This window comes from Ranitomeya imitator, chromosome 8 (genome assembly GCF_032444005.1).
Source record: "Ranitomeya imitator isolate aRanImi1 chromosome 8, aRanImi1.pri, whole genome shotgun sequence".
Lineage (NCBI taxonomy): Eukaryota > Metazoa > Chordata > Amphibia > Anura > Dendrobatidae > Ranitomeya > Ranitomeya imitator.
In genome coordinates, this window is record NC_091289.1 from 55,198,576 (window position 1) to 55,223,638 (window position 25,063).

The following is a 25,063-nucleotide window of genomic DNA, read 5'->3' on the forward strand; positions in this document are numbered from 1 at the left end:
TGTCCTTTTTGCCGTTGGCTGAGTTCGCCCTTAATAATCGGGCCAGCTCGGCTACCTTGGTCTCTCCATTTTTCTGCAATTCTGGGTTCCATCCTCGTTTCTCTTCAGGACAGGTTGAGTCTTCGGACTGTCCTGGTGTGGATTCTGTGGTGGACAGGTTGCAGCAGATCTGGACTCAGGTAGTGGACAATTTGACCTTGTCCCAGGAGAAGGCTCAACGTTTCGCTAATCGCAGACGCCGTGTGGGTCCCCGACTTCGTGTTGGGGATCTGGTTTGGTTATCTTCTCGTCATATTCCTATGAAGGTTTCCTCTCCTAAATTTAAACCTCGTTTTATTGGTCCGTATAGGATTTCTGAGATTCTCAATCCTGTGTCTTTTCGTCTGACCCTCCCAGACTCCTTTTCCATACATAATGTATTCCATAGGTCGTTGTTGCGGAGATACGTGGCACCTATGGTTCCATCTGTTGAGCCTCCTGCCCCGGTTTTGGTGGAGGGGGAATTGGAGTATATTGTGGAGAAAATTTTGGATTCTCGTGTTTCTAGACGGAAACTCCAGTATCTGGTTAAATGGAAGGGTTATGCTCAGGAAGATAATTCCTGGGTTTTTGCCTCTGATGTCCATGCTCCAGATCTTGTTCGTGCCTTTCATGTGGCTCATCCTGGTCGGCCTGGGGGCTCTGGTGAGGGTTCGGTGACCCCTCCTCAAGGGGGGGGTACTGTTGTGAATTCTGTGGCTGAATTCACTCCTGTGGTCACAAGTGGTACTGCAGCTTCTGAGCTTCCTCCCTCAGGTGTTCTGGTGAGCTCGTTGGCTGCTTTGTTATTTAACTCCACCTGATTCTATCTTCCTTGCTCCTTGTCAATGTTCCAGTGTTGGATCTGAGCTTCTGGATCTTTCCTGTGGCCTGCTGCTCTGCTTAGATAAGTGCTTCTTTGCTTTTGTTGCTACTTTTTCTGTCCAGCTTGTTATTTCGTTTTGCTGGAAGCTCTGAGACGCAAAGGGTGTACCGCCGTGCCGTTAGTTCGGCACAGTGGGTCTTTTTGCCCCCTTTGCGTGGTTTTTTGCTTTAGGGTTTTTTGTAGACTGCAAAGTTCTCTTTGCTATCCTCGCTCTATCTAGAATATCGGGCCTCACTTTGCTGAATCTATTTCATCCCTACATTTGTCTTTTCATCTTGCTAACAGTCATTATATGTGGGGGGCTGCCTTTTCCTTTGGGGTATTTCTCTGAGGCAAGTCAGGCTTGTTTTTCTATCTTCAGGCTAGTCAGCTCCTCAGGCTGTGCCGAGTTGCATAGGTAGTGTCAGGCGCAATCCACAGCTGCCTTTAGTTGTGTTTAGGATAGGTTCAGGTATTGCGGTCTACAGAGATTCCACGTCTCAGAGCTCGTTCTATTGTTTTTTGGGTTATTGTCAGATCACTGTATGTGCTCTGATTGCTGGCACACTGTGTCACTGGATTGCCTACATAACACAGGCCCATTGAACAATTTTGAGCCATAAATCATCTTTTTTTTTTTTAAATGTATTTACCGGTAATAAGACAGCACAATAAAATGGACTTGTGAACCTGCCCATGTGGTCTCATGGGGGACGTGTTCCATCAGTAAAGACCACAGCTAGACAATGGACCAGTAACATGGATGTGTGAATTAGGCCTCACATGGCGACCACTGCTTACACTCCGTCCATTGTACATGCATCGGCCACATTAATACTCGGCTCATACCGTGATGGAGAATCTTAGAAATACATCAGAAAGCGGACATATGAAATCAGAACATTCAGTTCTCAGGTATGACACATTCACACACACAAGAAAGAATGCATCATTTTCAATTGTATTTATTCATTAATTTCAGTACATTTATATATTTAAACAACGAGACTCCCAGGAAAATGTTTGAGATGTCTAAAAAAAAAAAAATAGAAATGACAAGCGTGAGACATCTGCCTGGTATGTTGGATGAAGACCGTAATGAGATGTAAAGACACCAGAAAATGCAGAAAGTCAAAACATAGCAGCGAACACACTGGACACACCATTGGAATACTCTCCGATGATCCGAACATTCACCACTCCGAGGAGTCTCAATCTCATCCAGAAGGTATAAATGCTGACCTTAAAGGGTCACGAATATAAAAGTGTCCAAGCATTACTAGTATTACGAGCAGAATAAGAACCATGATGATACTGAAGATACTGAACCTTTCTACAAGTAGTTGTCATTTTTTTTTAGGAAGCTTTGTAAAAAAACAAAAAAAATGAAAAACCAAACAACAAAAGGAAACCCTTAAAACCTTATTTCCACCTGCCTCATTGTCTAGTCCTCCGAGTGCAGCCACCAGTGGAGACAATGGATCCTGGTTGCCGTAACTATTTCCAGGGACGCTCGTATGTATACTGTATATAAATGGCCACGTTCTTCCAGATATGGCAAATCTATCAGGTTTCTGGGACTTCTGACATTGAACACTAAGCCATCAGGACTAACAAGTGTGATGTGATCAGACCCTCCATATGTTTCTTCTCTAGATTAATCAGATCTCCAAGAACATTTATGAATGTTGAGGGGAGACAGACAAAAAAATAACACATAGGTGGCCAGGAACACACACATGGCGACCATTATTTGCATTTCTGTAAAATAGGGATAGCTTATAACAGTACAAAGTTACAAGCTAAAGGTTCATTAAAAGTCTGATGGCGGCCATACACATCAGATAAACATCAACCAAAACTGTCGATTTAGGCTGCAATGGCCAATGATTAATGTTTTATTGGTGCGTCCTGACTTTCCTCGACTGGAGAATTTTGGGGAACAGAAGGACCGAGTGGTTAGATTTCAACAGGCTTGATCTTTCTGTTTTCAGGAAGCATAAGCTGGTGACAGGGGTATCTAGCAGAGGCGTATTCCCATTTTCCCCATTCAGAACATATGCGCTTTTAGCCTAGACTGGATTAATAAGAAACATTTAGCCGGCAGCAAAACTTAAAATCTGGTCCTGACGTTTTTGTGTTTGTGTATTCGTTCGTCATCATGACTGTCTGTTCAATGTTTGCATTCAAACACTTTCCAGTCGCTGTCTGCTGCCGTTTCCAGCGCTGCACCGTTCCTCTCCTGCATCACGTGACTACAGATCACACCGCGGGCCGTCACTTCTCCTATTAGCACAAGCTTACCATAGACAGTCTCATAGAATTATATTGAGAAAGTGGCTTCCGCTCTGACAGAAAACACTGTAATGATCCGGCTGGTCACAATTGCAGTCACGTGGTCCAGGAGAGGACTGGAGCAGCGCTGAAAACGGCAGAAGATGCCAGTAAGTTTTTGAGTTTATACACAAAACATAAAATAATGATAGCAAACGGATAGTAAAATTAGAAAACACACACACAAGGATGGTACTTTAGAAGAGTTGCACACTATTCTTTCTTTCAGGAACAGCGCCACATTTCTCTGCAGGATATATCCGGTACTGCAGCTACTTGGAAGTGGATGAGGCTGAACTGCAATACCACACACAAGCTGTGAACAGATGTGGAGCGGATTTTGGAAGATAGTAACCCATGTTTTCTTTTAATCCAGTACAACAACCATCAAGCCTGCTTGATTCTCGTCCACAAAGAAATAAATGCCTGGTAAAGAACAGTATTGAAGACGTGAGAGCGTAAAAAGTAAAACAGCAATTATTAGCCAATCAAAATGTATTAGTCTGGCATATCTTCAGTAGGGAGAGCAGTAAGCCTCAGTGGAGACCACCCATAGTCCAAGCTTACATGGGTTCTTCAAGTCATCTCCCAATACAATAGGACCAATGTTGACATTACCACGTCTTGGGTTTATTCCAACGCTATGAGGAATAGATTTTAAAAAGTAGCGTATTGCTGCACCTGTCCTGGAACTAACTGAGTGCTGCCGCTATAACAACCTCTCTGAAGACTCACCCAATTTTTTTTTTTACAAAGACAAAGCAAGACCAAGAAGGCACTTTAGGTGTTAAGCAAGGTGGTGGTGAGAAGACGACCATCGTATTAGGAAATCTCATGCTTGGTTGTATACTCTTTCCAGTAGTGAAGTCTGGAGGTGGTTGGTGAGTCTGTTGGAGGCAGATGTAGACAGATTCAGGATTGTAGTGCTAAATAATCGCTTCACTTCAGGGAATTATCCAGATATGGGACACAAGAAGAAAGCAAAAGGTTCAACCAAGTTGGTCTACAGCATTAGGCGGGTTTACGAGATGTAGCCATCTCAGCCAACATCACAGGAGATTTCAAATCAATAGAGTAAATCAGGTATGTAGTCCGGTGTTACTCATCCATAGTCTAGAAGATCCTCGTACCACAGGACACTTTTCTCCTCGTCTCGGAGAAGCCTCCTACTGGAAAGTTCCACTCTGTCTGTGACAATTTTTTTTTTCTACAATTCCCGATGTCCTTAAGCTCCAGACTGATGAGAGTTAGGGATTTACAAGGCAAAGAGAGCATCTTCATCTTTCTCCTTCTTATTCCGTCCCGTGCTGGAGGATACTCTGGGGCCATCAGTCGGAGGAGAAGGCAATGTTGGGATTCGGTCTGCTGCCTTTGCTCGCTCCTCTAGGAATTTATCAAATTCTGTGGGAAGAAAAAGAACAATTTACATCTCAAACTTAAATAACTAAACTAAGGGGCAAATATGTGGCAGTGCCTGAAATCTTCTTATCGGCAAATAACTTTGATGGTGGATGTTACCGTTACGGCACCAGTTAATGGCATTTTCGGAACAGGTTTGGCTACATGAAGAAACGTGCACCTGTAGCTATGGCATTTGCTTATCTCGATTTATCTTAATAAAATGGATAACTGTCAGCCAACAGGACCGACGGAAGGGGCGGAATGATCGCTGGCCCCAGAGAGTGCAACCGCAATCGGGCTCGTGCGGGAAGGAGGCCCACTAATGCCAGTGTCATGATCACCTGGATGCGTGTCCTCAGACGCTTCCCATGCCAGCACATTGACATTAGCTGTGGGCTCCTGCGACGGCTATAGAGCATGATGCATGTTATGGAAGCAGAGGAAAGTAAGAATAATAGTTTGGGTTTTTTTTTTTTTAAATGTCCTGGAGAAGAACGGAAGGGGACTAGAATGAATTAGAAAAACATGGCACTTCTGGAATTCTGGTGGTGCACAAGTAGGATAACCAAATCCGTCAGCTGTGATGTAGAAATACTTGGCACTCGTATAGGTGTGTTCAAGAACTTATTTATTGAGCGCAGAAATTCCAGAAAAAATGAGACGTTTCGGTCACTACCTGACCTTCATCAGTCATCTGCATAGAGGAAATCTGTGTGGCACCGTGCTGTGTGAGAGTCTGCAGTGTCCACTGCAAATACAGGAAGCACTGGTCAGCACTTCCGGTCTTCGCAGTGGACACTGCAGACTCTCACACAGTGCACTGCCACACGGATCTCCTCTATCCAGATGACTGATGAAGGTCAGCTAGTGACCGAAACGTCTCATTTTTTTCTGGAATTTCTTCACTCAAAAAATAAATTCTTGAACACACCTATACGGGGGCCTAGAATGAGGCATTTTACCGGGAAGGGACCCAGAATGGGGGACATTATACCAGGAAAGAGCAAAGCATATTGTTATAGCATGGGCCCAGGACAGGGGGAATTATATGGGAGAGAGTCAGGATGGCGGCATTATTACAGGAAAGTGCCAGGATGGGGGCATTATTACAGGAAAGTGCCAGGATGGGGGGCATTATTACATAGAGGGTGATCAGGCATGTCTGTATACGTTCTAGAATGCTACAAGGGCCCATACATCTGACCAACATGCAAGTGGGGGCCCAGGTGCAAATTTTGCACAGAGGTTCTTCAGACTCTTGTTACGACACTGATAGATAGACCAAACTACCCTCAAGGTTACCCTTGTCCAGAGATCAGTACTGATGACAGACAAGCACATTATACATCTATAAAAGAAAAAAAGTGATGGCTCTTGGAGGAAGAAGAGGGAAAAAATGAAAATGCTAAAAAGAACATAGGCTGTGTTCCTAAAGAGTTAAATCTTGCCGTTACATGACAAATTGCGCCCATTATCCTCCCTAACAGGAAAACGACTGGAGAAAGACCCATGACCCCGTGGTAGTAAACAGAACGCTGTATAATTACAGTTGTCCTCATCATTGCAGGGGATTAAATGCCGGGCGCTTACCTTCACTTGTAACACCATCCTCCCCCTCCATCTCATCCTCCTGTGAGTGGGAAGAAAACAAAAGAATTAGAAAACAGTAGGAGAGAGCGGGCAGCAAATCTCATGTCAAGAGCTATGGCAACAACGCCTATCAAAAAGTATAGAATGGAAATCCTTATCGCCAGAACACATGGGACCCCAGATCATTGGGAGCTCCTCATATAAACCTTTCACAAATCCAAAGCGATGGCGGGTCACATATGTTATAACTAGTGATGAGCAAACGTGCTGGCATAAGGTGTTATCTGAGCATGCTCGGGTCTAACCGAGTGACTTCTGCGTGCTCGAAAAATATGTTCCAGTCCCCGCGGTTGCATGTCTCGCTGCGGTTTTGACAGTTGCAACACATGTAGGGATTGTCTGTTTGTTAGGTGATCCCTACAGGTGTTGTGACTGTCAAACAGTTGTGAGCCATGCAGCCACGGGACAGGAACGTAGTACTCCAGCACGCCGAAGTCACTCTGTTAGCACCCGAGCATGCTCAGATAACACCTTATGCCAGCATGTTCGCTCATCACCAATGCTGACCAGTTAAATGTATAAGGCTACGTTCACATTAGCATGCAAAACGCAGCTTTTTGTGACGCATGCGTTCATTTTTTCATGATTTTTGGCGCAGAAAAAACTGCATCATGCAGAGTTTTCTGTTGCGCCAAAAAAACGCATGCGTCACAAAACGCAAGACAACGCATGTCCATGCGCCCCCCACGTTAAATATAGGGGCGCATGGCGCATGCGTCGCCGCGGCTGTGCCCGACGCAGCCCTGCAAAACGCTAATGTGAACGTAGCCTTAAAAAGGGTTTTCCATGATGTATCGTACTTCTAGGAGTTTTACAGTTTCGGAAAATCGCTGATCCCTTGGTTGCATTTTGTTTAAAAAATAAGGGGAAAAAAAATCACTGCTCAATACTCACCCTCCCCAGGTCCAACACGGAGTCACCACTGCTGCTCCCAATGTCAGTTATTGTCTGTAGTGGTAAAGTCACGTTGGCAGCACTGCAGCCAATCAGTGATCCCAGTGGCTCTGAGAGGTTCGTGTCATCCACTCCGGAAGAGCCTCTGAGCTCACAGATTGGCTGCAGCGCTCTCAACACATTGTCAGTGCTGCAGCCATTAGCAGACACCCGAAGCAGAAGATTAAATGGTGGACCAGTGGACGGTGAGGAAAGCATAACTTGTTTTTTGTTTTAAACACACTTCAGCTGGGGGACAGGGGTATTATGAAACCAGAAAACCCCTTTAAAATGTGGCTAAATTAGTACGTTATCTTCATCTACAGTCTCCTAGAGGACATTATCGCCTGATTTAATATGTGACCAGAACTGTGAAGGGGGCTGGCTGAATGCTCATTTGAATAGCTAAGCCAGCCCCCTTGCCGATATTAACACTGGCTGAATTGGCTATTGGAAACCTCTTCATTCAAAGCACTGGTCACGTGACAACACAGGAACCAGAAGTGCCCACAAACCAGAGAACGGTGTCCCGGAACTAGAACTCTTAGATGAAGATAAAGGAAACCTTTTTTTTTTTTGCCGACAACAACAAAAATTTAACTAATGTCTTATTACACCCAACTCTATTATGTTAATGAAAATTCTCTCCAGATACAACTTCTTAGAGCTGGGTGACCGCCAATATGGCCACAGACAAAAACCCCTGGGGCTGCCACCAAACTCTTTTCAAACGCCTCCGAACTCCCATATGAGCACGTCACGAAAATGGGCAGCTCAGGAAGCTGGGTGACCACCACAGTGACGCTGTGAAAGCAGCCATATTGGTTACCACCTAGGAATCACAGAAAATTCTAACTAGGAAAAGGATGACATTTTTTAATTTTTTTTTTTAATTTTAGGAAAAGCATGAGAAAAGGTTTAAAAACTTAAAAAGTGAAAAAAAATAAAAAAGGATAAGTCAATGCAATGGACAATATTCCAAGAAAATATTATAGTGTTCCCTAAAGGGCTATTCCCGTCCTCATATCTTCATATCTAATAGATGGATATTGTTGGATAGAATTTTAGAATAGCTGAAAATTATATACAAGGAAATAACTATAACTTACCCTTCATAACCCCCTTTCTCCAGAGCCGACATTCCGGGGGCCTTCACCGATCCGGCAGTGGTAATGTCCTGTCTATCGCTTGCCTGCCAGATGTAGCCAATCAATGGAGTCAGCAGTCATCTACCGCATAGGCAATGTCATCCCTGAGGCCAGTGATTGGCTCATGAGAATAGACAGCACATCACCTACGGACCACCGGAAAAGTGGCGCTGGGGGATTCAAGGAGTAGGTCATGTTTATTCTTTTTCTCTATATAACATTCCCATTTTTTGCCAATTTTTCCAAAATCCCGGAAAAGCCCTTAAAAAAAAATTGGCCTCAAGTTACAATATTTTCAACATCAAAGGTTTTGTCTGGGCCATTGTAACGTAAGGGTACTAAATAGAAACTCATTGATACACATATGTCTGACATTTATGTGTAAGGATTTGCTTAATTTGTATAGAACGTGTAGGGTTGGCTGTGATATCTCACGGAGGAGCGATTGCGTGAGGCTGGTCATCAGGGTTTGGAACCGGCCCGTTATTTCAAGAGAAGAGTAACGGTAATGCTACAGATAGAAAAAGACAATTTAGATGGTTGTATCCAACATTGGGGCAGCAATTTGGAGAAGGCCCTCTTCTCCTGTGCCCCTATACAAAAGCAGAGCCCGTAGAACCATAGTGTAAGGACGCTTCATGGAGGAACCCAAGGGGCTTGCACAAAGCCCTAACCCAACCCCACGAACACCTTTGAGATTAAAGAGAACCTGTCCGCAGGATCTAACACTATAAAGTAAAGGCACGGCCATAATGGCATCGTAATGCTAATTAAGTGATACCTGCAGAGAAGGAATCTGGCCAGTGGTTGTTGTTTAATCAGCCTCTAAAGTTTTCTTATAATGATATACAGTGGCTTGCATAAATATTCACAGACGCCGCCCCCCTCTTGGCATTTTTTGTGTTTTGTTAACCCACAACCTGCAATTTCACTTTTTTTTTAGGGTTTGCATCAATTCATGTAAACAACCTGCCTACAGCTGTGAACCCCCTAAAGTCAGTACTTTGTAGAGCCTCCTTTTGTGACAATTACAGCTGCAAGTCGCTTTGGATAAATCTCTGAGCTTTTCACATCTTGCCACTGGGATTTTTGCCCATTCCTCAAGGCAAAACTGCTCCAGCTCCTTCAAGTTAGATGGTTTCCTCTGGTGAAAAGTCATCTCTATGGAGTGTATAGCTTATTGTAGTTCCTTCAGGGTTACCTTTGGTCTCTGTTCTGCCTCTCTAATTAATGCCCTCATTGCGCGGGCTGAGAGTTTTGGTGGGCGACCCTCTCTTGGCAGGTTTGTTGTGGTACCATGTTCTTTCTATTTGATGATTATGGATTTGATGGTGTGCCGGGGATCATCAGATATTGGGATTTTTTTTTTTTTTAATAACCCAACCCTGACTTGTACTTCTCAACAACTTTGTCACTGACCGTTTGTCACTGACTAGTTTGGAGATCTCCTTGGTCTTCATGGTGTTGTTTGGAGATCTCCTTGGCCTTTATAGTGTTGTTTGGAGATCTCCTTGGTGTTCATGGTGTTGTCTGGAGATCTCCTTGGTCTTTATAGTGTTGTTTGGAGATCTCCTTGGTCTTCATGGTGTTGTTTGGAGATCTCCTTGGTCTTTATAGTGTTGTTTGGAGATCTCCTTGGTCTTCATGGTGTTGTTTTGGAGATCTCCTTGGTGTTCATGGTGGTGTTTGGAGATCTCCTTGGTCTTCGTGGTGTTGTTTGGAGATCTCCTTGATGTTCATGGTGGTGTTTGGAGATCTCCTTGGTCTTCATGGTGTTTGGTCAGTGGTGCCTCTTGTTAATGGTGTTGCAGCCTCTGTGGCCCCTCAGAAAAGGTAAAGTGTATATACTGACCGACATGTGACACTTAGATTGCACACAGGGGACGTTCTGTCAACAAGTGACTTATAAAGGGAACTGCTTGCACCAGAAATTTTTAGGTGCTTCGTAGCAAAAGGGGTGAATACATATGCACATATGCTCACGTAATCTCCAGTCCTCCCAAGACCTCCTCCTCTCCTCCACGCTTATTCTCTCCTCACTCAATCACCTCCAAGACTTCTCCCGAATATCACCCATCCTCTGGAATTCAGTGCCCAAAACACATCCAGTTATCCACTACTTTTGGATCCTTCAAAAGAAACCTGAAAACCCACCTCTTCATAGAAGCTTACAGCCTGTAATTACCACACGGCCACCTCAACACCATTGGAGCTACTGCAACCCTCGACCTACTGTCTCTTTCCCCACCATCCCGTAGAATGTAAGCCCGCAAGGACAGGGTCCTCTTCCCTCTGTACCAGTCTGTCATTGATAGTTTTGTTTACTGTAAGTGATATTTGTATTTTGATGTAACCCCTTCTCATGTACAGCACCATGGAATTAATGGTGCTATATATATATAAATAAATAAATAATAATAATAATGCTAATTTTTATAGTTATTTGATCCCATAAATTTAATTTATACCTATCTTTTCTCACTTCCTTAGCGCTGATGCATTACACACAAATCGGATTACAAAAATATTTAAAACATAGGTTGCAATGTAACATAATATGTAAAAAGCCAAGGGAGGGAGTACTTTTGCAAGCCACTGCATCAAGGCGCGGGCCTAGGGTCTTTCCTGCTCCTCCGTCCCTGCCTCCTTTCAGAAACTGCACTCCTCCACCACCATCATTGGGGTGACTGGCATGTGTGCAGTGTGATTACACCGTCTTCAGGTGTGCAATAAAATGGTGCCAGAAGCGGCGCATGCGCAGATCGAAATCTCGTCTCTATGGCGTTATCATCAAGCCGAAATCTCGATCTGCGCACACGCCACTACGGCGCCATTTTATTGCACACCTGAAGACTGTCTGCGCATTCACACAGCACACGCGCCAACCGCCCCAACGATGGCAGAGGCGGTGTGGAATTTCGAAAAGGAGGCAGGTCACTGAATAATCAGGGACCTGTAAAAGAATCATAAGAGGCTGGAGGAGGAGCAGAAAAGACCCTACTAGCTAGGACCACCCCAATGCACAGAGATAACTTTAGAGGCTAATCAACAACCCCTGATCGGATTCCTTCACTGCAGGTATCAATTTAATCAGTAGAACTGCACCATTATGGAATGTAATCAGTAGAACTGCACCATTATGGAATGTAATCAGTAGAACTGCACCATTATGGAATGTAATCAGTAGAACTGCACCATTATGGAATGTAATCAGTAGAACTGCACCATTATGGAATGTAATCAGTAGAACTGCATCATTATGGAATGTAATCAGTAGAACTGCACCATTATGGAATGTAATCAGTAGAACTGCACCATTATGGAATGTAATCAGTAGAACTGCACCATTATGGCCATGCTTTTACTTTATAGTGCTAAATCCAGCTGACAGGTTCTCTTTAACTTGTCAATTTGAAGTCAGACCGTCTCATCCAACATCAATACAAATTACTATTTTCCACTAGTCTTAAAGGGAATCTGTCACCAGGTCTACGGTATCACAACAGCTACACCCACTAAGTGGCACATCGCTGGAATCAGGGTCTCTGTCCCTACACCATGCTGCTCTCAGATGAGGAAGCAAAAACCTGCCTTTAATGTACAGTGGGGCAAAAAAGTATTTAGTCAGTCAGCAATAGTGCAAGTTCCACCACTTAAAAAGATGAGAGGCGTCTGTAATTTACATCATAGGTAGACCTCAACTATGGGAGACAAACTGAGAAAAAAAAATCCAGAAAATCACATTGTTTGTTTTTTTATCATTTTTTTTACATATTATGGTGGAAAATAAGTATTTGGTCAGAAACAAACAATCAAGATTTCTGGCTCTCACAGACCTGTAACTTCTTCTTTAAGAGTCTCCTCTTTCCTCCACTCATTACCTGTAGTAATGGCACCTGTTTAAACTTGTTATCAGTATAAAAAGACACCTGTGCACACCCTCAAACAGTCTGACTCCAAACTCCACTATGGTGAAGACGAAAGAGCTGTCAAAGGACACCAGAAACAAAATTGTAGCCCTGCACCAGGCTGGGAAGACTGAGTCTGCAATAGCCAACCAGCTTGGAGTGAAGAAATCAACAGTGGGAGCAATAATTAGAAAATGGAAGACATACAAGACCACTGATAATCTCCCTCGATCTGGGGCTCCACGCAAAATCCCACCCCTTGGGGTCAGAATGATTACAAGAACGGTGAGCAAAAATCCCAGAACCACGCGGGGGGACCTAGTGAATGAACTGCAGAGAGCTGGGACCAATGTAACAAGGCCTACCATAAGTAACACACTACGCTCAGATCCTGCAGTGCCAGACGTGTCCCACTGCTTAAGCCAGTACATCTCCGGGCCCGTCTGAAGTTTGCTAGAGAGCATTTGGATGATCCAGAGGAGTTTTGGGAGAATGTCCTATGGTCTGATGAAACCAAACTCGAACTATTTGGTAGAAACACAACTTGTTGTGTTTGGAGGAAAAAGAATACTGAGTTGCATCCATCAAACACCATACCTACTGTAAAGCATGGTGGTGGAAACATCATGCTTTGGGGCTGTTTCTCTGCAAAGGGGCCAGGACAACTGATCCGGGTACATAAAAGAATGAATGGGGCCATGTATCGTGAGATTTTGAGTGCAAACCTCCTTCCATCAGCAAGGGCATTGAAGATGAAACGTGGCTGGGTCTTTCAACATGACAATGATCCAAAGCACACCGCCAGGGCAACGAAGGAGTGGCTTCGTAAGAAGCATTTCAAGGTCCTGGAGTGGCCTAGCCAGTCTCCAGATCTCAACCCTATAGAAAACCTTTGGAGGGAGTTGAAAGTCCGTGTTGCCAAGCGAAAAGCCAAAAACATCACTGCTCTAGAGGAGATCTGCATGGAGGAATGGGCCAACATACCAACAACAGTGTGTGGCAACCTTGTGAAGACTTACAGAAAACGTTTGACCTCTGTCATTGCCAACAAAGGATATATTACAAAGTATTGAGTTGAAATTTTGTTTCTGACCAAATACTTATTTTCCACCATAATATGCAAATAAAATGTTAAAAAAACAGACAATGTGATTTTCTGGATTTTTTTTTCTCAGTTTGTCTCCCATAGTTGAGGTCTACCTATGATGTAAATTACAGACGCCTCTCATCTTTTTAAGTGGTGGAACTTGCACTATTGCTGACTGACTAAATACTTTTTTGCCCCACTGTAACTTACATTGTAAATTCTATTCCAATGAGTATTCAATCAGCTAAAGCAGATCTATGAATGTGCGGCCCTGCACCTGTGTCACACAATATTATGCACAGAAGATCAAAAATGAGACTTCTCTTCATATTAGTGTTACTTGCAGAAGCGGCTACAGTCGCTATGGTAACCAGAGGTTTCTTAAGACAGAGAAAGGTTCCTATAAGATAAACCTAGAAATGGTTAGACGGAAGCACTCCAGCCGTTCTCGGGGAAATGAAAATAATCAAATGACACTTTCATAGGAAATCACCAGATTGCTAATCAGGAGTCTGATTACAACCGGCATTTTATTACTCATTATTATGACGCTTTTCACACAACAACCTCCTATAATAATAAAGCAGGACAAAGCAGTGAGCGACCCCCCGACCGGGCAGGACAACAAGGCCTCATTACTTACTGCATCCACAGACAGCCATTTTTCAATGTCGTCCATAAAGTTGTTTTGAGAGGCGGGAATCTGATAAGAAAATTAAAAAAAACAAAAAAAACAATGTAGACTTTTTCCATTGAATTTAAAAGGAATTCATCACCAGGTTTTTACAACCTAATCTGAGAGCAACACACTGTAGAGACAGAGACCCTGATTCCAGCTGTGTCACTTCCTGAGCTGCTTGCTGTAGTTTTGATAAAAATCACTATTTTAAATCAGCAGGAGATTATCACTAGAGGAGAAGTAATCCTGCTGCCATGTAGTCATGAGCTCTATATAACTCCGCCCCCACCACTGATTGGCAGCTTTCGTCTTATGCACAGTATACACCTGCCAATCAGTGCAGTGGGCGGGGTTATACAGAGCTCAGCATTCAGAGAACTGCCACTAGGTCTGCAGCAAAGAAAACTGTGATTTTATAAAAACTAAAGCAAGCAGCCCAGTAAGTGACACATTGCTGGAATCAGGGTCTCTGTCCCTTCATCATGCTGCTCTAAGATGGAGTAGCAAAAACAGGTTGACATATTCACTTTAATACAACTGTAATGTTATTTCTACAAAAGACAAAAAGCTATGAGGTTGTAAACCAGTCACTGATCAGATAAGGTGTAAAGACATTTATGCAAATTTATAAAGCAAACGACTACACAATTTTGGCTTAAATTACGCAAATCAGAAATGTTTTAGACAATCTTTTAGACTCTTTAGTGAGGTGGAAAAAGTGGGACTAGCCACAATGTACTGGGAGACGGAGAAAAAATTCAGAGTGGGATGAAAAATAATGAAATTCTGCCACGTTTGTTTGTATTTTTACTTTTAAAGGAGTTTATGGTGTGGTAAAAATGATGAGCAATCAAGGATCTTTTTTTTTTTAAATTTATTTAGGTGGTGTAAAGAAATTCTGACCTTTGCACTGGGGGTTTGTGTCGCTATAACCTGAGACCCATAACATTTTTACTCTTCCTTTAATTGAGATGTGTGAGGGCTTGTTTCTTGCGTGGTGAGCGGTTGGTTACAACTATACCAATTTGGGGTAAAAATGAAATTTTGATTGCATTTTTTTTTTTAATTTTTAAGATTGAACTGGTGACCAACCCAGATAGGCCCTCTCTAAGCCTGGCCCATGAAGTAAATACCAGCGAGGACTCTCAGCGTTGGAACAGGGCAGAAGACTATCGATAAAAATTAGTATTGCTTCTTTAGTTGCTTTCTTAAATCATCCTGAGCCATTTACAAAGGAAAAAAAGTTTCCCCCTCGGACAACTCCTTTTAGCCTTTCTAAAAAAAAAAGTCTGGTAATTATGGGGCATGACAAATATTACTTACCGCACCGGTGTTCTGCTGCCGAGTATCAAGGGCTACTGCAAGTCCTTCTGCTGCCTGAGGATCTTCATATTTAACACTAGGTGGAAAAAAAATTTAATCTCAATAAAATAGAAAATGGAAATTGTAAATGAAAAAAAAGAAAACAACAAACCACAGGGATTCAAGTAGAAGACTGAGCGTTTTGGTATTTAAAATACATGCTCTCCAAAAATGGAAAACGATCCTATCCAATATATGTACAAGCCCCTCTCGAAACTGGGAGCCAACATCAACTATTGTTCTTCACAGGGCTGTGGAGTCAGTAAGCCAAACCTCTGACTCCAACTCCTCAGTATCCAGGACACCGACTCCACCACCCTGGTTCTTCAGACTGATATTTAACTGTTCTTCACAGGGCTGTGGAGTCAGCAAGCCTAACCTCTGACTCCAACTCCTCAATTTCCAGGATACCGACTCCGACTCCACCAAAATGGACTCCAACCCCGACTCCACAGCCCTGGTTCTTCAGACTGATATTTAACTGTTCTTCACAGGGCTGTGGAGTCAGCAAGCCAAACCTCTGACTCCAACTCCTCAATTTCCAGGATACCGACTCCGACTCCACCAAAATGGACTCCAACCCCGACTCCACAGCCCTGGTTCTTCAGACTGATATTTAACTGTTCTTCACAGGGCTGTGGAGTCAGCAAGCCAAACCTCTGACTCCAACTCCTCAATTTCCAGGACACCGACTGACAAAATGGGCTCCAACTCCGACTCCACAGCCCTGGTTCTTCAGACTGATATTTAACTTACAGAGAAATTTCTGACTTGATAAAAACTTTTCAGGGCACTTTTCAGCCTAACTCCATTTCCCTTATTTACGAAACTATTCACTTTCCCGAAGACAAACGACATGTGATGTGTCGGAGGGAAAACCTTAAGAATAACCTGGGAGCAGCTGGATCCAGTCCTGACTTTGGTGAAATTGGCTTAGGAAAGTGAAGGTCAAGCCGATCAAAGAAATGCTCATCAGATAAAGGTCCGCTATGTACAATGGCTTCCAGGATGAAGTACATGCCCACTATCATCCCACTAATCAAGAAGAAGGGCACAAAGGCTCTTAGGTGTTTGCACCAGCCGCAGAAATCGGAAAGGCTCATGGTTAGGAAAATAAGGAACTGCTATAGGAAAACTGACAAAAATGGGGGAAAAAAAACAAGTTGTAGCCAAAAAGAGCTAAAAAAGCTGTCGTTCAAGTAAATAACAAATCCTGGAAGCAAGAGAAGATAAATGCAGTCAGGAGACCAGAGACCTGAAGGAGATATGTAGGAGCCAGTGGGGAGGCAGAAATAGACTGGACACCCTGAGGGCAGAGTAATTGGATGTCAAGATCCTCAGTCATGTACCTAAACTAAGCTCTCAATCTTGTTCACCAACTAAAGATCAGATTATATGAGGGGTCATTTTACATCTTCTGCAGGAACCTCACATGATCAGCCCGGTGTCTGCTCAGTTCATACAACATTGATTTACGACGCCCGAGTCTCATCCCTGAGGCCGGAGGGAGTCACATAACAGCCAATCGTCCTTTATCACCTAGGGAAGGCTGATGAAAACAATCTCAGACTCTTGGATGATAACCAGAGATTATACCTATCGCAGTTCTCACAAGTTCCAGGATTTAAGCATTTCCAGTGTCCTCTTGAATAAGGACTTGTCATCTCTCCGGATACGTCTGTTTGTGTTTGCAAATACATTTTTTCCCATAAAATAACAATTCCGGAGCATCTTTTCCTACAATTCTTGCCATTCCCGAATTCATTCTACTGGGAAATTAGGAATAAATTGCCAACGTGGCTTACCATTCCTCATACCAAGGGAATGTGTTCCTAAATTGGCTGGCATGGGGCACTGAGAGCAGCAACAGAATGCAAGGAATCTATGTAACTGATAACAACCAGTTGTCAATACATTTAGAGGAATGGATTATCTAAGGCTAGGTTCACATCATGTCTTTTCCTTCATTCAGTGGCCCTGTCCGGGCTTCCGTTCGAAACCCAAGCAAAACGGCATTTGAGCATAAGAGCCGACGAGGCATTGACTATAATGATGCAGATGGAGTGGCAGTGTCACTTTCATCCACACATGCCAATTGGAGGTGGGCACCAAGGCGTAGTCTACTAGGCATAGGCATGCGTTCAAATCCCATTTTGTGAAGAGAGTTCAGATAGAGCCGCCGCCGGAGTCAACTCCAATAGTGGAGAATCATCAGGGGAGTTCATGCAGAAATAGGTGCCAATATCATAGGTCCTTTAGATTGCAAACACAGACAGTCATCTTGACCCATGGGCATCTAGCCACTGCAGGACCTATGATACATATGGACTTTTTGCTGGACTTTTATGCCTATTGGCACTTATTTCTGCATGAACTCCCCTGATGATTCTCCACTATTGGAGTTGAAACGCGTAGGGAGAAGAGAAACACCGGGTATCTACATTTTATGGTGGTGGTCCATAGCAGGGTCCACTTGGGGCCTGTCCTTGTTAGGACAGGAGTCTTACAGGGGCATACAGGGAAGATAGTATAAACAGCACTACCCCTCATTTATACCCGTGGACCTTTATTCTTCAACATGAGAGACTGAGAAGCAAAACTACCACATTGATTTGTCCGTCTACTATTGGTGAGACCGATCCAATTTTTATTTTCGAGCACTGGTTCACTTGAGCACTTTATCTTTGTTTGTGTTGTTGTTGGGTGTCCATGATTTGTAATATATTATTAAAAGTTATGTTTTGATATTGGGATATCCTCCATAGCTATATTCTATTGTTAATCCTGAGGGTATTTGTATGGTGTAGCTCCTGCACACTAATGCTCTCTGTATGGCCACTAAACTTAGTAGAAAATGATATATAAACCCAGAAACCTCAAAAGAGTTGCTCCAGAATTGACACTTTTACTAAAATAGACATATAGGGTGAGCAAACAGATTCTCTGTCAAGGGGATTTATCTGTATGACAACCCCCCCAAACCGCATCCATTGGCGTGCAGGTACTTGAAATGAAAATTCATCAACACCTTTATATCTTCTAGCTGTTGTTGCAGTACTGAGTAAATGACATTTTATGTCATGTGCATATAAGGTGTTAAGTACTCTGGAGGTGTCAGAAGCTCAGGAAGTGCTCTGCCACCCCCAGAGCACTTAACACATCATTTACAGAGGCTTGGAGTGGCAGATCACTTCTCGCACCTCTGCCTTCTCAGGATGTTTCCACACCCAGCATCAGCAACATTAGCTTGCTAGTTCACAGTCCGATTTCCTGGCCTGGGACCTGACATCATACAGACATCATGAGTTATCAATGAAGCTAAAAAGGCTGATAGTTGGCGAGGAAATAACCTGGAGAAGACACGTTGGAAGTGCTCTGCCACTCCCAGAGCACTTAATGCTATATATGCATATGAATTAAATGTTAAGTACTCAGGAATGCAGCAACAGATAGCAAATATAAAAGGTATTGATGACTTTAACAGCCAAAAAATTAACTGATGCCCTATATGTAAATGACAATCCTCTCAGAGAATATATTGTGTATGTAGCAAGGAGAGAAGCTGTAAAATATAACTTTTAATGTACATTGGGGATACAAAAACCCTACAAAAGGTATATTAAGAGATATAGAGATGGTTACAAATACGGGTGTTTTCACACTGTTTTGGCACCCGTTCCTTGGTTCGGAACCGCCTGCAGAACTGGATTCGGGCGTATGCGCCGAAGGGCCATAGAGTATAATGGTGCCGATAGAGCGAATGTGTGCTCTGCCCTGCATCAGTTTCGTGCGTGTACGCCTACTGAAGGTGGATACTCAGATGCTGTCTACTACTACTGGAGTACCCCCCATCAGCAGGCGTACACCATGCATGAAATGGTTTTATCTCACCCAATACATAGGAATAGACCTGTGATATCCAGGAGCACGTATGAGAAATGGGTTAATGCAGATGTGTAGATTCCATATGCCTCACTATAGTGTTGATGGATCTACACTTCAGAGACCTGCATGTCCGTATGTGCTGTATGGTGGGGATGATTTTACTACTACAGTCTCTTTGATGAAGGACTGGGCAGCAGAGATATCCAGCGTATAGCACAGCAATTCTGCATCGCAACACCGTGGATTTGATAGCAAATCCAACATTTCCATATACGTTGCATGCTTTCCCAGTCCTTGCACCTGTTGCCTTTGATGACTTCTGTTTTTTTTCCAAAACTGATGGATTAGTTTCATATGAAGCTCACTGTGTGGGTAAGTTATTAAATATATTGTATTTAAATCTACTATATAATCGTCTAAGGGGTACTTCCGTCTTTCTGTCTGCAACTTCTCTCACGGAAATCCGGCGTCGCTGATTGGTCTTGCCAGCTGCCTGTCCTGGCTGCCGCAACCAATCAGCGACGGGCACAGCCCGGCCGAGAATTAGTCCCTCCTTACTCCCATCCAGTCAGTGTCCGGCGCACGCTCCATACTCCCCTCCAGTCAGCGCTCACACAGGGTTAATGACAGCGTTAACAGACCGCGTTATGCCGCGGGTAACGCACTCCGCTAACGCTGCTATTAACCCTGTGTGACCAACTTTTTACTATTGATGCTGCCTATGCAACATCAATAGTAAAAAGATCTAATGTTAAAAATAATAATAAAAAAAAAAAAAACCTGCTATTCTCACCTTCCGTCATCCGCTGAGGCGCGCGTGGCTGCCGCCAGCTTCTGTTACCAGAGATGCATTGCGAAATTACCCAGAGACCGCTACGTCATCTGGGTAATTTCACAATGCATCCTGGGAACGGAAGCTGGCGGCAGCCGTGCACGCATCGACAGAGCTTCGCTGGACGACGGAGGGTGAGAACTATTTTTTATTTTAATTATTTCTTTTTTTTAACAGGGATATGGTGCCCACACAGCTATATACTACGTGGGCTGTGTTATATACTACATGGCTGCTATATACTACGTGGGCAGTGTTGTATACTACCTGGGCTGTGTTACATACTACGTGGGCTGTGTTATAAACTACGTGGGCTGTGTTATATACTACGTGGGCTGTGTTATATACTACGTGGGCTGTGTTATATACTACGTGAGCTGTGTTATATACTACGTGGGCTGTGTTATATACTACGTGGGCAATGTTATATACTACGTGGGCAATGTTATATACTACGTGGGCAATGTTATATACTACGTGGGCAATGTTATATACTACGTGGGCAATGTTATATACTACGTGGGCAATGTTATATACTACGTGGGCAATGTTATATACTACGTGGGCAGTGTTATATACTGTTTGGGCTGTGTTTTATACTGCGTGGCCTGTATGAACGCATCGGGTATTCTACAATATGTCGTGGCCTGTGCTATATACTATGTGGCTGCTATATACATACATACATATTCTAGAATACCCGATGCGTTAGAATCGGGTCACCATCTAGTTATTAAATATGTTGGTGCTAAATAATTTAATATCCTAAGTATATTTTACTGCGATTTATGGACTACTCTGGATAAACGAGCAGTAAAATATGCTTAGTCTAAACCAAAGGGTATGCAACCAAATATTAAGTTGAAGGTGCCTATTTTGGGGATTTTATGTGAAATTATGCATTTTTTCACATTTTTTTGTGTTGTTACAATACACACAAAGGAAACAAACATGTGTATAACAAAACGTGTAATTGCAATAATTTTGTGGGAGAAATACTTCATTTTCTGGAACAATTTCAAGGGTGCCAATACTTTCGGGAATGACCCATTATAAATTCAGCAATTCCACCGCAGTACAGAAGGCAATAAAAACAGCAGTGAAGTAATACCAGAGCTGAATCCCATGCCGGCCACCCACCTCTTGCGTTGCTCGGCCAGAGAACTCCCTCTAGTAAGTGCAAACATATCAAAATCATCGTCCTGCTTCTTGCCTTGTTCCAGAGACTTCAGAGTTCCACTCACAGACCCAGAACTCACATCTGAAAAATAAGAAATAGAAAGTAGAGAAAAAGTTCTATATATATATATTCCCGTGAGCAAAACTACATAGATAGATACAGTTTCCTCTTGGGTAAATCTGGGCTACTGTAGAATGTGAAAATGGGGAAAAACTGACACTTCAAAACTTTTATTATACCATGGTTTAAAATCCCATAACGCTCAAAAATATAAAAAAAAAAAAAAAAAAAATCGAGGAGGAAAAGAGCAACGGATTTCAATCGTACTCCTGGGGTCGTAATCAGAACCCTGATTAACATTGTGCCGCTATTTTTCTATTTTTGAGTGTTATGGAATTTCAACAATGATACAAGAAAAATTTTGAAAGCTGGGACAAACCCCTCTTTTCTCTTTGTATTGCTGCATACGTCTGATCTGGACGGCATTCAGAGAACCTGGAGCTACTGGACATTTTTGGTGAGATGGCTTCATTGTTTTTTGGAACAACTGATAATTGCACTACGGTATATTATAGACAAATTAAACAAAAATGTCATTAGCAAACACAATTTGATCATCATAGGCCTCCCATACACAATAGACAGCTGGCTTGGCTGACAGCTATGTTTCCTGACTCCGTCACACACAGAAGCTCCTATGTTCTCTATGAGAAAGCCACTGCCAAATTCCACTGGCGGTGGCATATCTTAAAAAAAAACAAAATCGTCAGAACAAAGTATACATGAGACGGTCAACTGTCAATATCACCAGTATAAGTGTTAGTTTAACGTGCATGGGGACTTTTAGAGATACATATAATAAAAGCAGCAGGCAGGCAAGGCAGTCACCTTAGTTGAAGGGTTAATATTGACTTAATACTGACTTTTAGAATAGCTGCCTTCAATAGGTGGAGCTAGAGTCCACCTATTGTGTCCTTTTCCTTTATGAAGACACAATTTGCATATTTAATTTCCCGAAGGAGAATGCATGGCTTTTAAGTCTCCGCACATGCGATGCTTGATATCTCACTCTCCACAAGGAGAAACGTTACCCCTTAAACCCCGGCACTGGACCACACGAAGAGGTCACGGAATATTACATTAAACAGCAATCCTTTGGTTATAAGGATCAGTCTATGGTAGATCTTACTAAAACATTGCAATCACTTGGTGTTTCCTTTCCCATCATACTAAATCAAAATCTTACCAAAAACACATTATACCCTAACCTGGACAATAAGGAGATCAAATAAGGGGGAATTATTTTCCTTCCTTTTTACAGGTCTCACAAAAAAAAGGAAAACATTGTATCGCTAGAAGTCAGCTTTCACCAGAAGGAACCTGCCTTCCCCCATCAATCGCTATCTGTGAAGTAGAAGAATAGCGTTCCATCAGCTAAGCCACACTTCAATTATTCCATAGCCAAGACAGAAGGAATACTTTACACCTTTCCATAAGACATATTAAGAAGGCTGGAAGATGTTTCATATTGACAAATACTATAATTAGAATTTTTCTCCACATTCATTTCATAGTGTCCCAATAAAAACGCTAGAGAACCTTCCATATAAAGCTACAGAATCTTCCATAAAAAAAGATACAGAACATTCCATAAAAAGCTACAGACCCTTCCATAAAAAAAGCTATAGGACATTCCATAAAAAAGCTACAGAACCTTCCATACAAAAGCTACAGAACCTTCCATAAAAAGCTACAGAACATTCCATAAAAAAAGCTACAGAACCTTCCATACAAAAGCTACAGAACCTTCCATAAAAAGCTACAGAACATTCCATAAAAAAAGCTACAGAACCTTCCATAAAAAAGCTACAGAACCTTCCATAAAAAAGCTACAGAACATTCCATAAAAAAAGCTACAGAACCTTCCATAAAAAAAGCTACAGGACATTCCATAGAAAAGCTACATAACATTCCATAGAAAAGCTACAGAACCTGATATAAAAAGCTACAGAACCTTCCATAAAAAGCCACAGAGCCTGCTATAATAAGCTAAAGAACCTGCCATAAAAAGCTATGGAACCTTCCATAAAAAGCTACAGAACCTGCTATAGAAAGCTACAGAACCTGCTATAAAAAGCTACAGAACCTGCTATGAAAAACTACAGAACCTGCTATAGAAAGCTACAGAACCTGCTATAAAAAGCTACAGAACCTGCTATGATAAACTACAGAACCTGCTATAGAAAGCTACAGAACCTGTCACCCTTATACAGTTGTGCTCAACAGTTTACATAGCCCGGCAGAATTTTTGCTTTCTTGGCCTTCTTTCAGAGAATATGAATGATAACACCAAAACTTTTTCTCAAACTCATGGTTAGTGGTTGGGTGAAGCCATTTATTGTCAAACTACTGTGTTTTCTCTTTTTAAATCATAATAATAACCCAAAACATCCAAATGACCCTGATCAAAAGTTCACATACCCCATTTCTTACTACCATGCATTACCCCCTCTAACATCAATGACAGCTTGAAGTCTTTTGTGGTAGTTGTGGATGAGGTTCTTTATTTTCTCAGATGATAAAGCTGCCAACTTTTCTTGGCAAAAAGCCTCCAGTTCCTGTAAAATTCCTGGGCTGTCTGGAATGAACCGCACCCTTGAGATCTCCCCAGAGTGGCTCAATGATATTGAGGTCAGGAGACTGAGATGGCCACTCCAGAACCTTCACTTTGTTCTGCTGTAGCCAATGACAGGTCGACTTGGCCTTGTGTTTTGGATCGTTGTCTGTTATGAACAGGTGATTCAGAACCACAATGGAGCTAGTGGTTAAGAGCACACAAAGTGACCTGATAGTTACTAACATAGGACGAGCTCTGAGACGTGGAAACTCTGCTGACCGCAATCCCTAATCCTATCATACCACACTAGAGGTAGCCGTGGATTGCGCCTAACGCTCCCTATGCAACTCGGCACAGCTTGAGAAACTAACTAGCCCTGAAGATAGAAAAATAAGCCTACCTTGCCTCAGAGAAATTCCCCAAAGGAAAAGGCAGCCCCCCACATATAATGACTGAGTTAAGATGAAAATACAAACACAGAGATGAAATAGATTTAGCAAAGTGAGGCCCGACTTACTGAATAGACCGAGGATAGGAAAGATAGCTTAGCGGTCAACACAAAAACCTACAAACAACCACGCAGAGGGGCAAAAAGACCCTCCGCACCGACTAACGGTACGGAGGTGCTCCCTCTGCGTCTCAGAGCTTCCAGCAAGCAAGAAAAACCAATATAGCAAGCTGGACAGAAAATATAGCAAACAAAAGTAACACAAGCAGAACTTAGCTTATGCAGGGCAGACAGGCCACAAGAACGATCCAGGAGAGAGCAAGACCAATACTGGAACATTGACTGGAGGCCAGGAACAAAGAACTAGGTGGAGTTAAATAGAGCAGCACCTAACGACTTAACCTCGTCACCTGAGGAAGGAAACTCAGAAGCCGCAGCCCCACTCACATATACCAGCGGAAGATCATAGACAGAACCAGCCAAAGTACCACTCATGACCACAGGAGGGAGCTTGACCACAGAATTCACAACAGTTGTCATGTTGGAACGTCCAAGTACGTCCCATGCGTAGCAGTATTTGCTGATAACGTGCTGCATTCATCTTTCCTTCAACTTTGACCAAGTTTCCTGTGCTTTGTAGCTCACACATCCCCAAAACATCAGCGATCCACCACCGTGCTTTACAGTAGGAATGGTGTTCCTTTCATCATAGGTCT

General features: G+C 42.8%; 1 protein-coding gene across 1 annotated transcript in view; it reads right to left on the reverse strand.

The window, feature by feature from the left end:
• Positions 1 to 1,832: 1,832 nt before the first annotated feature.
• TOM1 (target of myb1 membrane trafficking protein) overlaps positions 1,833 to 25,063 on the reverse strand; it is a 110,620-nt gene continuing 87,389 nt past the window's right edge. Inside the window, exons 11-15 of the mRNA XM_069736941.1 lie at positions 21,243 to 21,363; positions 15,347 to 15,422; positions 13,988 to 14,047; positions 6,209 to 6,248; positions 1,833 to 4,618 (exon numbers count right to left, since the gene is read on the reverse strand). Coding sequence (XP_069593042.1) covers positions 4,473 to 4,618; positions 6,209 to 6,248; positions 13,988 to 14,047; positions 15,347 to 15,422; positions 21,243 to 21,363 — 443 coding nt within the window. The 3' untranslated portion in view covers positions 1,833 to 4,472. The remainder of the gene's footprint in view (positions 4,619 to 6,208; positions 6,249 to 13,987; positions 14,048 to 15,346; positions 15,423 to 21,242; positions 21,364 to 25,063) is intronic.